The sequence below is a fragment of the Dunckerocampus dactyliophorus genome, chromosome 3 (assembly GCF_027744805.1).
Source record: "Dunckerocampus dactyliophorus isolate RoL2022-P2 chromosome 3, RoL_Ddac_1.1, whole genome shotgun sequence".
Lineage (NCBI taxonomy): Eukaryota > Metazoa > Chordata > Actinopteri > Syngnathiformes > Syngnathidae > Dunckerocampus > Dunckerocampus dactyliophorus.
In genome coordinates this window covers 17,804,615-17,822,369 of record NC_072821.1, presented here as the reverse complement: position 1 = coordinate 17,822,369, position 17,755 = coordinate 17,804,615, and the positions used below count along the sequence as shown (strand labels likewise).

Here is a 17,755-nt window from a genome sequence, read left to right as displayed (position 1 = left end):
TTGGTGGAAATGTTGCACTTATTAAGCAACCAATTTGCGATTAGTAAAGGAAAAATGAATGAATAATTCTGAATGATAAATAATTCATTTGCACACGTTTAGACAGAATATCTTTAATATACTTCAGATAGAAAAAAAATTAAAATAATTTTTAGATTATGTTTTTCAGTTTTACTGAAACTAAAGAACAGTAACAAATGCAAAAGATAAATACAAATACATCAGATGTTTCTGTTTTGCGCCTTGCAAACCAGTGTGAATCTTTTACTTCCTTTGTAACATACATTATCTCTCGAATACACCACAACGTACTTGCCTTCATCAAATAATTATCTATGCTAAAAAAACTGTTGTGATCCCTTTACAAATATTTTCCATCTGTTTATCAATCAGATAACGTTTTCATATACATACTGTACAGCACACCACTCAAACATTTTTTAAATGAGAGATTCATTAAAACTGAAAAGGTACTTGGTAAAAAAAAAAAAAATTGGTTTAGAACACAGATCAGAATAAGATAATTATATACATACATAAACACACATATGTGCTTGTAAAAACAGCTCATTTGCAATACATTCACTGTTGTCCATCAACATTCATGTGATGTCCTTTCTCAAACTCAGGGAGGATGCAGTATATGAAAATTTGCGTTCAAAATGATAACATACAAGACCTGCAAGGATAAAGAGTGTTTATGTTCATTTTGCACTCTATATTTATACAATAGAATAAATGAGGAGTCACAAGTAACAAAAAACAATGTATCTAAATCAGAAAAACATACTAAACAAAAATAACTATTTGACTTTAAATTATTGGTCCATTATTATATACGTGTCTTTATTACTACATATTTGTTGTCTGAGTAAAACCTCAGTAAAAACACTGCACTGTGTACAGAAAGAAGTCTTTCCAAAAAAAACACTAATTAAAAATTAATACACTAAAAATATACAGTACAACAGACCTTATAAACAGGATTCTTCCCTAATTTTCTCTGTCAGTGAATTGCAGGTGGATGGGCCCTGCAGGGCAGAGAAGGCCGTGTGTTTTGGCCTTTACATCAGCAGTGAGCGGAGACATGCCAATGTGGAACCTCTGAATAAGCTGTATGAAAGCACAAACACAATAGCATGTATGAAGTAATATATTGAAATACATTTTGAATTGGGTTGAAGAATTTCTTACCCTGGTCAGAACTAGATGCATCTCTAACTCAGCTATTCTCTTGCCGATGCAACTCCTGATACCATAGCCAAAGGGAATGGAGCCAAAGTTGTCAACACGATCTGAGGAATCTTTTCGAACCCAGCGATCTGGTCGGAAGTTTAAAGCATCAGCAAAGTTCTCCTCGTCCAAGGAAGTGGAGTAGTGACAAAGAGCCAACTGAGTCTAGCAAAGTCGGGGGGGGGGGGGGGGGGGGAAGCAATTGAGAACAACTGGACTGGTACGAGAAAGATGCATGAGTAATGCTGTATCACATTACAGCTGACTCCATTGTAAAACATTTTGGCTCAGTCTTTCTCTAGCACATGTTCAATGTAATGTATTATGTCCACACCAGTCGTACCCCTTTGGGGATAAAGTATCCGCCCACCACTAAGTCATCCTGGGTAATCCGTCCATTTCCCGGGAGAACTGGAAAAAGCCTGATTTCAGGGAGGAGCAAAAAAAAAAAAAGGACAACAGAATTATTCTACTTTTTACACAAGTTAAACAATAGGACAAAAGGGTGAAACTAATTGTAATTATTCATGTCGGCATAAAAACACAGTTGTTCGGGGCATGCCGCATGCACCTGAGAGTCTCTTTGACCAGGCCTCTGATAAGAGGCAGACGAGGAATGTCGTCGGCCGTAGCAACAGCTTGGTGACCCAAAGTCCTCACCACCTCCATATAGATTTGCTCCTGAATTTCAGGGTGCCGTGCTAACAGGTAGCTGGCCCATGACAGCGTGAAGGAGGTCTGGAAGAATACAAACACACTCAATGCACTTGGGACATTGCATTTTGAGTGTGGAATGCTTTAGCAAGGTCAGTTAAATTAGCGAGACAGGTTTTACAAGCAGCGGCTGAAGTGCAAGCTGATATAAGAGTGTCTATCGTGTTGCGTAAGTATTTAGAAACGGTGAGGGGCTTGAGTGGAGGGTGGGGAGGCAGCTTTTTTTTTTTTCCACGTGCTGAGCAGACACCAGCTGCACACTCAATCCTTTAGCCCTCTCTAATGCTTGCCATTATTCAGCATATAACTGTACTTTAATTAGATGTACTAAATGTAGCCACACTTTGTTACAATGCTGAAATAAAAATAGTACTGGATCAAATTATACACACACACATATACAGATTTAACATTTCCCTTGGTAGTACCACCCAACAAAGTCATCTGGATTACATTATAGCTCACAGTGATGAATTTCTGCACAGTGAAGTAAGTTTACCGTCATGTACAATGTGTCATCTTCCTATACTGTACTTGCCCCGGTTTGGCCACTCACATCTCACTCCCTAGCATCTTTGCATCAAGTCTTCTTCTCACTTTCTCACCCAAGAATTTCATGACACAGGCAGATGAGTCACTCAATAGACCCCAGAGATCAGTTTGGTATTACTGTCTGACAATGGCAAACAAAACCTTATCCACGCCTTAGTATGACCAGTCATTTTTTTATTTGGGCACCCTCCACCCACCAGACTACATGCTGGCCCTCCCAATGTGTCCTCCTCTACATTTCCCCCCCATTTAGCAGCCGAGCTCCTAATCAAGCCCAGCTGGCAGAGATGTTGGCAACACCTCCGACAAAGGCCAAGGGAATCATATGACAAAGACCCATCCAAACACAGCTCTCAAAGGCCTCTCCCCTCCACCCCCCACATTCTCTAATTTTCTTACATCTATCATATACCCAGGTCTTCTTTACTCCCCCTCTTATAAAAACGTCTTTGATTCCAAGCGAATCGGGCCCACCCCCGTTCCCACTAACCCACCTCACCTCTGCCCAGGCTGTGCCATAACTCTGGCTGTGGCTAATGTGTCTTGACAGCTCCTCTGTTTGCTGAGTAAAGGCACAGCACAGCTAAGTCCACCCCCTACCAGCACATGGCCGTTGCAACAAGTTCAACAAAAACACACACCCTTTTATACGACGGCCCCCAAACGAGCACAAAACACTCCAAACCCATAATTCTGATTAATCTGACAGTACCCCAAGCAAATTAGGCAGGAACTGTGCAGATGTAAGCATGGTACAAACACTGTCAAATTCCTAATGTTACTCCACCTAACAGATTTCTCAATTTATATTGTGACATTAACAAGCATTTTCCCCATGACTCATCCCAGTGTTTCTCAGCAATGCATCATTTGATCTGCAACATCTTGGTAAAAAAAGAAGGAATAACAATAGTAAGACCCACCTATGATTATGAATTGTATGAGTGCAACATTATGGCTTCATGTGGAAACGCATCAAGTCCAAATAGATGGAGGAGGGGGGAAAAAAGACAAAGCCGCCTTGTGTGGATGTAACAGACACAGACAAATCACAAGAAACCGAATAGCAGTGAGAACTTTGTCAGAGGGGGTTCTGTGGACCACCTCCCACCACCACCATTGACAACTCTGACCTGACGCTGGCACAGCTACATAGGCCTGGATGTGGCGCCAGAAACGCCATCCTTGAAACGCAACACCGCCTCAGGCCTACACACACCTGTGTGTGATTCCTTCACCTGCTGCTAAAACACACACCCGTTGCACCGGCACATTCCTCGACTGCACAGAGCACCCTTTAAAGTGTATCACTTGACACATGTGTGATTGGAAAAACAAAGACACACACCGTGTCGACCCCTGCCAGTAACATCTCTGTTGCATTGGCATAGATTTCCTCCATGCTCATCTCCATGGTGACGAGCATGTGTGTGAGAAGTCCTCCCTTCACTTCCTCTCGTTGCTCAACCTGGGCCTTGATCTCAGCAAGCCTCTTATTGATGTGAATGATGCCTGGGAGCAGAGACAGAGAAGGTGGACGGGGGGTGGCAAAGGCAACAAGTAGATTAAGTAGAGGGAGGGTAGTGAAAGGGTAGTGAAAGAAAGAGAAGAAATGGTAGAGAACAGGTTATGTAACAGACATAACTCATACTCCCACCATCTCATTGGCGGCAGGATTTTTAAGTAAATCACAATCCTTTCTAGTCATGCCTGCCAAAACTGACATTATTTTAAATAACGAATGGCCACTCCACCATTTTTACACGATCATCAGGCACTGAGCAACCTCTAATAGAACATCTTTAAGAGCTACACCAGTCTTTGAAAAAAATGAAAACAAACACACACAAAAAAAAGAGTATAAAAAGGAATTATACATGCCCCGTATTTCAAAAATGTAGATGACTCACTGAATTTGAAGAGGCCATCCCAAGAGAAACAGAACTCCTCCCAAGGTTTGGGGATGATGGGCCGCAGCCACTTGGGGATGGCTCCAGCATACATGGTGGTCTTGAAGGAACTGAACATGAGGTTTAGTGCGCTGATATAGTTTTGAGTTTCCCGGGGAATCTCATTTTCCAGACAGCCTAAACGACTCTCGTACAAAATGGCTGCTATACCTGTGAATAATAATAATTGCTTATTGATTTGAGTATAGGATAAGTGTAAATAACCTGGCCTTTTCTTTCCATCACCACACTATATACTCTGTTACTGACCTTCCATTGCATATTTGAAGAAGAGGTCATTCACGTTGAACACTGTTGCTCCATCCAGCTCCCGGCTGCGCAGAGTAGAAACTCGCTCGATCAGGTCATCTACCACTTTGTTAATATCATCGGAGAAGACTGCCACATCACGGGGGCGCATGATTAGCTGCCGAAGAACACTTCGCATTTTCAGCCAATGCTCTCCCTCCCTGCAGAACAAAAGGTCATTTTATGTTTTGTTAGGGAAATACAGGCTTGGAATCAACGATGGAGCAATGGTGATTGCAATTGATGGAGCAATTGATGCCAACCGCCAACACTGAAAAAGTCACATGAAGTTTGACATTAGACCTTAAATTCGTATGATTTTCTGCTTTACTTTACATCCACACTTACTGTAACTTAGAAAACAACTTACGCTGAGATGAGGCCTGTTGAACGTCCTCTCATGTCTCTGTACTCCTTCCAGGACTCCATGTTAGCTCTCTGAGGAGCCACACCTTCAGCCCTCAGCACCTGAGCGACCAGGTCTCGGTCAGCGATGGAGACCACCAGTTGAGGTCCAAAATGGGATTTGAAGATTTTCCCATACTTCTTGCTGTGTTCCATCTATGAAACATTGACAACAGTGGTCACATCTTATCCCTTTTTTAAAATGGGTTGAAGAAATCCTGAGCTGTGATGTCACTCGGTATGATTCTGACCTACAAATTGTTAAAATTCCCACATACAGTATGTCCCATATTTTCATATTACAATTCCTTTGGCGCATTTATATTAAGCCTACATGCCAGGTTCTGCCAAACTTAGTAATATAGGGTATTTATACATTTTGTAGGAAAAAAACAATGTTTAGCATTATCTAAATACAAAATCAGGTTAAAATAAAAACGTCATAGTAACAATATTGGTCCTGGTTAGCCTGCAAAAGATGAGAAACCCGGTAAGCACATTTGGGGTAAGTGAGTAGAAAAGTTTCCATGGTCGACTGTAAAGAGTTATACTTAGCAAAGTACAACTACAACATAAAGCGATGACATTCTTGACTGATTCAAGTTTACGTACATTAATATGGCAAAATAACAATGGACAACACACCTGATGCGCTTTTACGCAAAGCCTTGTTCCATTTTACGCATAGGGGACAACATTTCAGAGTGGAATATTGTTGGTACAGTTACCTGAATTTCATGAATTCTACTAAAACCGTCTCTCCAGAAGAACTCGATGAGGTTAGACGTGGTGCTGGGTCCTGGCATCTCCTTTAAGCTCTTGACTTTTACTCTTTTGTCAGAGACGTGAGCCGCTGTGATGACACTCTGGGACACGCTGTCCTCTTCCGTAGGCGAGGGGATCCCAAAAGCTTCCCCGGCCGCCGACTTGTGCAAAACCCGAAGTGTGAACACCAGCTGCTTATTAAGCCGATCGACCTGCAAATTCTTCCGGCAAACTGCCGTTAAATGATTGAGTACGGCCATTATTGTAGAGTTGTCTTGTGCGTAAAAGCGACGTCGGCAGAGTTTACACGTGCGCGCCCTGTGTGGTAATGTAACATTAGATACTCCTGTGTTGCCGAGCGCCTTTAAACTGTGGCTTGTACCACCTCAGGAAAAGAAGAGGATTGGATGCTGGTCTCGGAAAAAGGGAGGGGGAACTCTGTATACGGCTGTGGGCGTTTCCATACCCCCCAAAAAGAGCTGCTGGGTTCATCCTTTCATTGGGGAAAAAGGAGGGGGACTACAACACCGTTACATCACACCGATCAATCTGCCTGTGTGCAAGCTCACCCATGTAAGTACACACACAGAATATACATCAATGTACACAATGGTCACAATGTTAACATGACCCCAGCAAAGTCATGTAAGCACTTTTTTTTTTTTACATAAATCCCAACTTGTTGTCTTAGATATGCGACTACTCTATGAGCTTGTTAGTGTTTCGCACTTACATTTCAAGATTTATTTTTTCAGGCTTTTAAACATTGATGAGGGAAACTTTTGTTTCAGAGCCAAACAGCATCCTCATCTTTGCTTTAATTGCTTTTTAAGCACAGTGGTCATAAATGTTGAATATTGGTTACATTGTAATGTCACATGTAATGTAATACTGTGTACTTTACTGAGGTGATCCTCCCTTAGTGCAGACCCATGAATTCAAATCTACCTCACTCACTCATTCCAAGCCAAGTGGCCTCAAGTGTTAGCAGAGAGCATTGGCAGAATGGGTAGAGGTGGGCACTTTCCCACGCTCGCTACTTTGGCAAATTGCACATGGCGTCAGGCTCTAGATGTCTTCATCAATGTGCTTTCTAGGAACAATGTCTCATCTAAATATCTAAAGCGAAAAAATGGAGAACATCCACAAACTGTTTTCCTGTCTAGTCCCTATGCAAAGTGAAAATAAAGCTTGCATTTCATCACCCAAAGAAATTAAATCTTGAACATTATTGACTTACTCTGTACTTCACAAAATCTAAATAAATAAGAAAAACTAGTGTTGGCAGTATTAGGTGCATTATGTCTTGTGTTTTTCTTTTTTTTTAGATTTGTCTTTGTTTCTTGACAGTTGTGTTTAACAGTATTAAATATAAGCAAGGTTGACTTTATTTGAAAAACTATAATCATTACTATTATCATAATTTATGACCATCATCAACAACATGACTGCAAACTCTTAAAAACAAAAGCAATTTATTGTGTTGAATCATTTTTTCCCCAACACCTCATCAAGTCATCTTGGGTTAAAGTTGTGCTTTTCAAACACAAGCCTGGTTGTCCACTCACTAACACATGAATGAAATTACTGCTATCGAGCTCTTGAGAAGGCAACTATCTACGTAAATTCAATTGCCATAATTTTAACACATGGCCTGAAAGCCTAATCTGCCAGGTAATTAGCAGCACTCAAACATAGGTAGCAAGGTATCCACCGAAAATATCCACCAAGGAAAGTAAATAAACTACCAGTCAAGGAAATGTACAGTTTCGCAATGATGAAATTTCCATATTGCCCGACACTTCTTTTCAGATGCAAATGACAATGGTCAATGCAATAGTCGTTGTGAAATCACCCATCAGTGGGAAGCATTCGGTGATTAGATGTCAGATGTTATTCGCGTCTTCACTGACCTGCTGAGCCATCAGAATTTGTTTTGATTTAAACCAGTGTATCTACTTTCTGAAGCGTTTGAAAAGTGGATGGACGCTTCTGTTTGCTACAGAGGCTTTGCTGCTTCGGCTCTGATATTCCATGTAGACTGTATCATCTGCACCAGACATGGAGCTCATGGTCCCTGTTCGCCTTGAGAACTGTTCAGGAAGCGTGAAGGAAATAAATCAGTAAAAATGTATTATAAGCAGCAATTGTTAGATCGCAAACTGTATTTGGGGTACCCACCTGTGGCCGAGTGCCCACCTCCCCTACCACCATTTCCTCCTCAGCATCCAGATCAGATGCAGCCAGGACCTTCTGAAGGAGCTGCTGTTGTTCCTCTCTGGTGGAGAACATCAAGTCTTCCTCCTCCATTCCTGCCAACTGTGTGATCACCTAAGAGAATGTACATGTTCAGAATGTTTTTAGACATGTGTAATCTTTAGATTATGTGTAATGTGTTGTGTGTTTTACATCAATCCATGAAACTCTATCTATAAACTCCATTCTCTGATCTATATAGAACTTCCTTAAATATCATGCTATTGAATGATATAGTGTATGTCTATTGTGTGTGTCTAAGCATCGTTCATGTTCTGTATGGCCACAAAATGAGAACATTGTGCTGAAGTTGTGTTGCAAATGAAAGATGTACCTTAAAGCTGTAGCCCTGGTCCACTAGAAACCTCTGTCTCTTGGTGGAGTAAGCCATCTCCTGGGTGTCCTGAGACACCAGCGAGTAGAAATATGCATTGTATTCTTCTGCTACCATTCCTACAGTGGCAGACAGGTGGCATAAATGTCTATTTTTGTTCATGGAATGTGCCATGCACATGAGAAAGAAAGAGTTGCTTTACACAGTTAGAAACTAACCTTTCTTGGCTCTTAAGACTCTACCAAGCCTCTGGGCTTCCTGCCTTCGTGATCCACCGTGAGAGGAGATTTGGATCAGAACATTGGCTTCTGGCAAGTCAAATGAGGTGTCTCCAACCTGTTTGGAGGTTAAGACAACTAGATTAAACCACTGCAAGTGAAGTAAAACTAGGAAAATGGTCTGAATGTTCTATTTCAAGCACCACTTCTAAAACGAGTCTCCAAAGAAAACAGTGACAGGAACTGGCCACCAGGGGGCAAAACGTGCCCTATGAAACCTTTTTTTTAAATCCTCAGACTCAGACTCCATTTTCCACTCATCTCTTTTTTTTTTTACCTTGGAGATGAAAATGGTGTTGATCTTGGGGTTGTGTTTGAAGTTCTGTAGGATTTGCATACGCTCCCCTTGGGAAGTTGGGCCATAGATGTAAGGTCTTGAGCAGACAATCATACATGGGTAATTAATGGGCAACTTGGTGAAATATTACAAATGTGCTCTTTCTGAAAATAACTTACTTGTTGAGGCGAATGGCATATTCTTTCAAGGCAAAGACATTATCAGCAAATACAATGATCTTGTCATTGCGCCTTTCATGGAAGCGAATGAGAAACTGGCAGGCTCTGAACTTATTGGGATTCATGGTATAAAGCAAGATGCGCTTCTTAGTCTTGATGGCCACATACTCTCTGTAAAACTCAGGAGACATCGGGCACCACACCTGCAGCATTGGCACAGTACAACCATTAAGTAAGTGCCCATAAACTAGAACATGCAATATGCAATCATTTGAATAATATGTTAAAGGACCAGGGATGATTAGGAGGCGCTCACCTCTGCACACTGAACTTTGGCAATGTAGCCATTGTTCTGCAGCTCCATCCAGTTGGCTTCATATAGCTTTGGTCCAATGAGAAAGTTAAGGTCCACAATCTTGTCATCCTCCCTAACAAGAGTTGCGGTGAGACCCAGTTTGCAGTGTGCCTGCACGATTGTCAGTACACGTCGAAACATTTTTGCTACACGGAGCACATGGAAAAATGTTAGTACATCACTTCAAGCAAAACTCTACAGTACCTATTGTTTATTTCACATGTTATTGGCAAGGAAATGCAATGTAATTTAATTTCATGTTCTACCTTACCAGGAATAGTGTGCACCTCATCTAGGATAATAAGACCCCACTCTTGACTTTTCATCCACTCCATAACCCTCTCTGCTTCCCAGGAGCGCTTGGTGGTGTGGCCCAGCATAGAGTAAGTGCTGATGGCTACTGAGCAGCCAATTGGTTTGTCTTTGGCGTCTGAGGTGAAGCGGCAGATTTGAGAGTCATCGATAGTGGACCACATTTTAAACTGGGCCTTCCATTGCTCCACGGATACAGAGGAGTTACCCAACACCAGGCAACGTTTGCGGACTGTACAGGCTGCTGTCACACCCACTAGAGACTTGCCCGCTCCTGCAAAGCAAATGAGATATAAAGCAACTGATCAAAAGCTCAGATGTAGATGTCTAATCGAATCGGATTTGATACAAGAGCCATATCTTTTACAAATACAGTTGTCCCTCGCCACATCGCAGTTAAAATTTTGCGGTTTCACTCGATCAAGGTTTTTCAAAAATATATGAACGAACGTAATAAATCATGCTGTTTCGTCGTCGTATACATGTCGCATATACTGTAAGTATGCATGTTTAAGCTAATTTTGGTGGTCGCACGGTGGCCTAGTGGTTAGCATGTTGGCCACACAGTCATTTGGGTTTGAATCGCCGTTGGGCATCTTTGTGTGGAGTTTGCATGTTTCCCCGTGCGTGTGTGGATTTTTTCCGGGTACTCCGGTTTCCTCCCACATTCCAAAAACATGCATGTTAGGTTAATTGGCGACTCTACATTGTCCGTAGGTATGAATGTGAGTGCGAATGGTTGTCTGTCTATATGTACCCTGCGATTGGCTGCCGACCAGTCCAGGGTGTACCCCGCCGCCTCTCGCCCGAAGTCAGCTGGGATAGGCTCCAGCATACCTGCGACCCTAGTGAGGAACTAATTTTGGCCTCAATTAAGCATTCTCAAGCATAAAAAAGACTTAATTAACTAAAATACAAATACAAGACCCTGAAAGACATAACGAATTGAAAGACACGTTGATATGTAGTATTCTACACTGGTCACTAGGTGCCAGTAATGTTACTGGAACAACCAGTTGATGTAATGTTGATGTTCTAAATTCTGATGTTTGTGAATGCACCTCCCGTTTAATGTTATTGGTGGATAAGGGGCAAGTGTTGTGAGAAAGAGCAAGGATGAGACAAGTGTGCAAGCTGAACTTTGAGCTGTCTTGGAATTCAGCATTCCGATTGGCGTTAAGGTTGGCAATAAAACTTTAAAAGAACGTCAGACTGTTGACTTTATAAGAAAGCTACATTACATTACACCGCAAAAAGTTGCAGATATAGAAAAAAGAAACAACAACAACTCTCCCAATTTTAACATGTGTGAGTCTATATATATACAGACCTGATCAAAATCTTAAGACGAGTTGAAAATTTGCTAGAATTCGCATTTTGCCCATTTGGATCTTAATGAGGTTTTAAGTAGAGCTGTAATATGCAAACGCAAGAAGGGGGAGTGAGAAAAAAAACATTTGGAACTTGTAATTTAAACAAAAAAAAAAAAAAGGAAATAGGTTGTTTATCACCTGATCAAAGGTTTAAGACCACAGGCTATAAAAGCCAAAATCTGCTAAAAATGTTCATTTTCTGGCAGGCAAAAAATATTCAATTTATAAATAAGGAATACTACTTTGCAAAAATTCCCTTATCATGGTTGAGTATGGAACCCATTAACCACGATAAAGGAGGAAACACTATATTATTGCCCAGTTTAGACTCTTAGAGACGTAATAGGATGTTTTTAATATTGTAGTGGCAAACAGCTGTCAGTGTAACAATGCAGTTCTACATCACTGCAAACTACAACCACGATAATAATAATATATTGCTAGAGTAATATATCAGTGTAAAAACTGAGCATTATTATAGGTCAGAGCATTATCATTACATCCTCCTCTATCAAAAGTAAACCAGGATTCTCACCGCAAGGGAGTACAATGACTCCAGAGCGAGCACGTCCATTGCCAAACATCTTCCGTAGACTTTTCTCCTGGTAGGGTCGTAATACGGCAGTCGGCTTCAGATCTATGTTGATATCTGCGTTGAGTGTATCATTCCGAAAGTCATACTCTGCAAGGAGAGGGTACTCGAGCTGAATGCAGCGCTTCTGCAGTTCCTCAATCATTTCCTACACAAAACAAGGAGACAGAATTCAGCAAAGGACTGGAAAGTTTAGTGAGGAGACTAAGAATAGATAGCTCTCAGCATCATATCCTGCAACTCTGCACCACTGCAAATTACAGCCACAGTAAGCATATTGTTACCAATACTTCTTTTACAGTCAGTAAAAACTACGCATAATTATCTTTGAAAATAAATTTCATACAACTCCCTGTTGTATTGTATTGGATGTCATTTGTTAATGTGGACCTGTCAGTAATAATCAGCAGTTTTATCTCAACAATATCACTTGTTTATTGTGAGGGGAAAAAACCCAAACATGCACCTGTTGAATCTCAAAGGACACTGCCTGAGTCTCCTCCTCCTCCTCCTCTTCCTTATCCATCTGCTCATAGTAGCTGAAGATGTCCTCAGGGACCTGCTGATCGGAGGTTTGTCCACTAGTGGGCTGCTGCGAGGTGGAGGCGCCTGCTTTTTCATCAACAGACTTGGAGATCTGTAAATAAAAATCTAGTGGTCACAAACCGTAGCATTTATTTTAATCATTAGAAGTACACTTGTAACAAAGACAACCCTAAAACTGATGGGAGAGGTAACTTCCTGTTTCAGTTACTTTAAAGGGATAGTTCGGATTTTTCGACGTGAAATTGTATGACATCCCCATCAGAAGTGTACTACACCAACAGTGATTCACCCCCCCAAATGGTCCCGCGAGTCCAGTTCTGGTCAGATTTCCGTGACGAGGAATGTAGTTCCGCTTAGTTGCTAGGTCAAAATGCCTACTCAAAAAAAAATCAGACTTCACAAATCGCTCGCCGTTATATTTGTCTCCCGCTGTATCCCTGCGCACTGTTGCCTCTCCATTCTTGCGTATGTGACGAAGACGCTCGCATCTTCTTCCGCGACGGAGCGCCACGGCCATCTTGTTTACATTTGTGTTACATTCGAGTAGCCATTTTTATGATGCAAATGTATTACTCATTTCAAAGCATTTTGTTTTGAGAGGCCAAACTCTTTACTTAAATGAGCCAGCAACTAAGCAGAACTATGTTCCCCATCAAGGAAATCTGAACAGAACTGGGGTAAGTCACTGTTGATGTAGGACACTGCTGATGGGGATGTCATACAACTTCATGTCAAAAAATCTGAACTATCCCTTTAAGTTATATATTTAAGCATTATTGGGTCTGAATTTAAAAAGTACTTTGCAAAGGGCATACCGCTGACTTGCTGTGGATGACCTCAGTTATAAGCTCGCCATCTGTGCCATCTGCAGCACGGAGGCGACATTGTCGAATCACATTGTCCTGAAGGAGGTGCTGAATCACGTCAGGAAAAGTGCTCTCAACAAAATACCTAAGGACAGACAAACATGCAGGTAAAAACGTGCAACAAGGAACATACAACAAAGGGAATACTTCTGCAGTGGCTGTACCTATTATGCTTGAGCACCAGCTTGACTTTGCCATAGCTCACAGTGCAGAGCTGAGAAAAATAAGATATGTAATATAGTTGCACACACTGATGACAACATAGCCTCTTTGGTGGAATTACAAATGTAGAATTAACATCACCCTATTTTTTTTTTTATTTCTCAATCATACCTTAATGAACTGAACAATTCCATCAGGCACAGAAGTTTTGCTGAGTTTCTGCAGATACTCCACTATGTCAGAAGTCTGCAGCCCAACACTGACAGCTGCATACAGGGAATATGCTGTTAACTTGTACTCATGGACATGGTTGGGCCTGCACACCGGCTCAGCAATGGCCACCAAGAAATCCTGGGCATACTTATACACTGGTGAAAAAGCTTCTAGAAAGATGTGCCCGTCGGGAGCCTGGAGAAAACAACATTAAAGATTAATAAAAGACCACTGAAGAAGACTGCTCGGTTAGAAAAATCAAAACGACACATCTTACCACCCAAAGGGGTCGTGACGAATGATCGTTCTTTAGAAGCATCTGAACACGATAATCTTTGGCTCCATAATCGTCAAGCTTGGTACTGGATTCATCCACCTGTTTCCCCGCAGCTGCAGGTATGGCCTCCTGCGGCTTGCCACCCACCATCTCTTCATCATCTTCCTCTTCCTCGTAGAAACGCTTTTTGGACTTTTTCTCTGTAGCCACAGCCAGTAACATAATGATATGAGGTGTATTAACTGTCTGCCAACCAAAAAAATCACAGTGTAATACGAATACACTGTGTGTAATGATAATGCCATGGCAGTTTAAGAAGCTGCTGTCAAATAAGACTACTGTAATCGTAACCCTGCATAACTAATACTGACTATATTATATATATTATTATTATTATTATTATTATTATACCCGCATGGTTTGCATGGTATTGAAACGTTACAGCAGACATTACAGCACAGACCTATGCCGTTTGTTGTTTGTTGTTTGACTGAAGTAGGCAGCGTTTAGGGGCAAACAAGTGTGAACTAGCATTTAAGAATATACAACTCTTTGAACCTATGCACTTAAAACTAAACACAGCATCAATAAAACCTCCTCTAGCATAAGGATATTCATCTGTCGAAGACGCCAACTGACAACTAGCAAGCTCTGACTTAATTATAAGTAACTCACCTCGATCTCCTTTCTCCTTTTTACCCATTTAGAACCTTATAGCACCTATTATTAGCTGTCGGTGTACAGACTGGACAATAACGTGAAGCAGTTGAAGTCGGAAGTTGGAAAACACAACTTCCTGTTGTAACTTTCAAACTAAAATATCCTCTTTGCCACCTGCTTGGACTACATGAATGGCCATGGGAATTAACTTAACTTAATGTAGTTGTGTCTTATGAATATATGAATATATAGTCATCCAACTGCCATTACAAATAAGTGCTAGAACTCACTTGTTTATTATTTTATTCTTGTAGGTAACTTCCTGTGTCTTCTCGAAGAGGAGCATGCGCAATGAGGTTGAATATGTCGGCTCGCCGTCGGGAAGCTGTGTAGTATGTTGCATTTAGTATAATGACGTAAAAGCAGTTTAGAAAATATATTTTGAACTATCCGTTGTCAATATGTCGTTTCAAGACTTGATAGGACCTGCTCTACCGCCAGCGTTTAGAAGGACGGAGGATTCTGATGATGAACGGGACTGTGAGTGTTAGTAGGACATCGTGTAGAATACTGTACTGTACAGTACCATTATTATAAAGCGAAAGCACTTATCTTAGTGTCAGTTTTAGTCATAGTTTTCTGACTCCATTTGTTAGTTGCCGGCCCCGCTTTGCCTCCCGGTTACAAACGAGGAGAACCGTCCAGCTCATCGGATGAAAGTGAGGAAGTGGTCTTCAAAAGAGTCAAGACTGGGCACACGACTGAAAACAAACATGCTGAGTATGTCATTGAGACGAGGAGAGAGGGAAAATACATGTCGACATACACAAGACTTCCATATTTGTCATTTGAACAGGGTGGAGATGAAAAAGACTGAAGACGACGATGATGGATTCTTTGGGCCAGCTTTACCACCAGGTTTTAGCAAGAAACAAAGTTCACCAGAGAGGTGACCACATGTATCCTTTAAATACAGGGGAATTGGGAATTAATCAATCAGCAGAAGAATTAATAATAATATGAAAAGTTTGATTAACAGTTAGGGGGGATGCTGAATTTTCAATATTCTTTCAGATCACTTGTGCTGGGACCAGCGTTACCTCCAGGGTTCCGCCGTGCTGTGTATGATAATAATGATAACGACAGTGAAGATGGAGAGTGTATACCAGGACCTGCCTTACCCCCAGACTATCAGGCTGATCCCTCCAGCAGTGAGGAAGATGTTGACTATGTTATTGGACCCATGCCAGCCAAAGGCCCAGTTGAAAATACAGTGGCTCTGGACATTGAACGCAGGGCACAAATGATGAGAGACAAGCTGACTAGAGTTGTGAGTGAAAGCTCCCTTATAATTGCCTTTTTTATCACAAGTCTTCCCAGCCATTACCAGCTTTGCCTTTAAATGACCCTTTTCACCCGGGAAAACAAGTATTAGGACAGGGGCAATATTACAAATTACATAAATTATGGTTCTGTTCCGTTAATGCATAAGAGAGACAGGCTACTTCTGTGGCTCAAGTGTTTTGTGCTCCCTGTATTGGTTATTGCATTTTAGGACACCCCTGAGGTGCCAACCAGAGAGACTTGGATGACAGAGCTTCCACCAGAACTGCAACACATTGGTTTGGGGGCTCGTACTTTCAAGAAGAGGTCTGGTCCGGAGAAGAGCGACCGGTCCATTTGGACAGATACGCCTGCAGACAGAGAGCGCAAGGCCAGGGTACGATAAGCTAACAACTGTTATACTTAGTATTGTTTGTATATTTTCAGAAAATAGTTTGAAGTATAATTTTAATTCACTGTAAAGCAGCCGCGAGTTTCTTCTTTAGGAACACCATGAGAAAAAGAAAAAAGGTGAGGCTGAGAAAGACAGTGCCCCGCAAATCTCTCAAAAGGATTTGGAAATGGCAGAGAAGGTGTCCAAGTATAATGTAAGTTGTACCATCTATCACCATTATTTTTCCTGTTAAATTTCTTCATTATTTCACTTGAAAAAATACATGCATTTTACAAGCTAAAAATGTCAATCTTTCTTGTTTTTCAGAATACTAAACGCTCAGAATCTTTGCTGAGTTTGCATACAAAGAACTTGAAGGAAAAAGCAAAACAAGCTGAGGACAAGCCGGCAGAGAGAAGGGCATTTGATCGGGAAACTGATCTGCAGGTGAACCGCTTTGATGATGCACAGAAGCAGCGGCTGCTGAAGAAATCTCAGGAACTGAACACACGCTTCTCCCACAGCAGGGATCGGATGTTCCTGTAAGGACAATGTTTACAGTTGTCTTAACCAAAACGGTTAATCTGATAGCTAAACTAAACTGGATCAAATAAACAATTATTTTGATGATGGGGATTACATTAGGGCCATTGATACTGATCCTGTGCTAGGGTGCAGTCCATCTTTTGTACGAATAGAACAAAATAAGCGGTCTGGAAATGGATAGTTTGTGTTTTCCCAGATGACTTAGTGTTTGCAATATGTGAGGCAATGTTACTTCTTCTGACACCGATATGTCTCTAGATTTAAAAATATATATATAACAATTACATTCACTATAAAATGGTTTACTTGCTGGCATTGAAAGATATTACAAAACAAACTTTGAATTTTGTCTGACTCAATTGTTTTTGTAAACTACATGTTCATTTTCAAAAGTCTAGCAATTTCACTCTTGAGTCAATCATTTGGTGTACAGTACATGCATAACTTTAAATATTTTTTTCTGTATCAGGTAAGTGAGTTAAATGATTTTGGATCACATCATTTCATACAATTGAAATGTGCTGTGTGGTTTGAGTCTAATGTGGTTCATTCGGTTTTGTAAAGGGGTACTTTTTTTGTCATAAGAACATGCAATTTGATTTTTTGTGAGAGATGAGCGAGAAACAATTGTTTATGCACATGTGAATGAGCCTATTTAGAGATTAAAGTGATAATAGTAATAACTTGTTTCACTGAAGGTACATCACCATTGTTAGAACAAAAAATATTACAATTACCAAATGATAACACTTTTTGTGAAAAGGATTCATTTAACTTCCTCCATAAAATGCCACTCACGTAAAAAATGTATCTCATCAACAAATGTTAACATTTATTTATTGAACTGAATACAGAAAAGGCACTTTCAATTCAATATATTCGAAA

The 17,755-nt window shown here is 40.9% G+C and overlaps 3 protein-coding genes across 5 annotated transcripts; 1 reads left to right on the top strand and 2 right to left on the bottom strand.

The window, feature by feature from the left end:
- Window positions 1-107: 107 nt before the first annotated feature.
- On the bottom strand, window positions 108-6,310 carry LOC129178461 (cytochrome P450 27C1). Of its 3 annotated transcripts, XM_054770724.1 has the most exons (10): window positions 5,891-6,310; window positions 5,128-5,318; window positions 4,719-4,918; window positions 4,410-4,619; window positions 3,848-4,011; window positions 1,805-1,971; window positions 1,568-1,655; window positions 1,195-1,398; window positions 974-1,113; window positions 108-679 (listed from the first exon to the last, which is right to left on the bottom strand). In XM_054770724.1, the coding sequence occupies exons 1-9, from the start codon at window positions 6,185-6,187 to the stop codon at window positions 994-996; spliced, it is 1,641 nt and encodes a 546-aa protein (XP_054626699.1). In that variant the 5' UTR covers window positions 6,188-6,310; the 3' UTR covers window positions 108-679; window positions 974-993. The 3 variants fall into 3 exon arrangements, with proteins under 3 accessions (XP_054626699.1, XP_054626698.1, XP_054626700.1); XM_054770723.1 differs by having other exon boundaries at window positions 108-1,113; XM_054770725.1 differs by having other exon boundaries at window positions 108-1,113; window positions 1,577-1,655.
- A 1,073-nt stretch (window positions 6,311-7,383) lies between these two features.
- Window positions 7,384-16,847, bottom strand: ercc3 (excision repair cross-complementation group 3). Its single transcript, XM_054771877.1, has 15 exons — window positions 14,623-16,847; window positions 13,948-14,147; window positions 13,629-13,865; window positions 13,460-13,509; window positions 13,245-13,380; window positions 12,350-12,520; window positions 11,827-12,031; window positions 9,878-10,192; window positions 9,568-9,752; window positions 9,252-9,454; window positions 9,073-9,169; window positions 8,736-8,853; window positions 8,518-8,636; window positions 8,109-8,258; window positions 7,384-8,020 (listed from the first exon to the last, which is right to left on the bottom strand). The coding sequence occupies exons 1-15, from the start codon at window positions 14,648-14,650 to the stop codon at window positions 7,883-7,885; spliced, it is 2,352 nt and encodes a 783-aa protein (XP_054627852.1). The 5' UTR covers window positions 14,651-16,847; the 3' UTR covers window positions 7,384-7,882.
- On the top strand, window positions 14,944-17,718 carry gpalpp1 (GPALPP motifs containing 1). Its single transcript, XM_054771884.1, has 7 exons — window positions 14,944-15,147; window positions 15,264-15,387; window positions 15,464-15,556; window positions 15,682-15,937; window positions 16,163-16,327; window positions 16,437-16,538; window positions 16,652-17,718. Exons 1-7 carry the CDS (start codon window positions 15,069-15,071, stop codon window positions 16,868-16,870), a joined length of 1,038 nt encoding a protein of 345 aa, XP_054627859.1. The 5' UTR covers window positions 14,944-15,068; the 3' UTR covers window positions 16,871-17,718.
- Window positions 17,719-17,755: the final 37 nt, after the last annotated feature.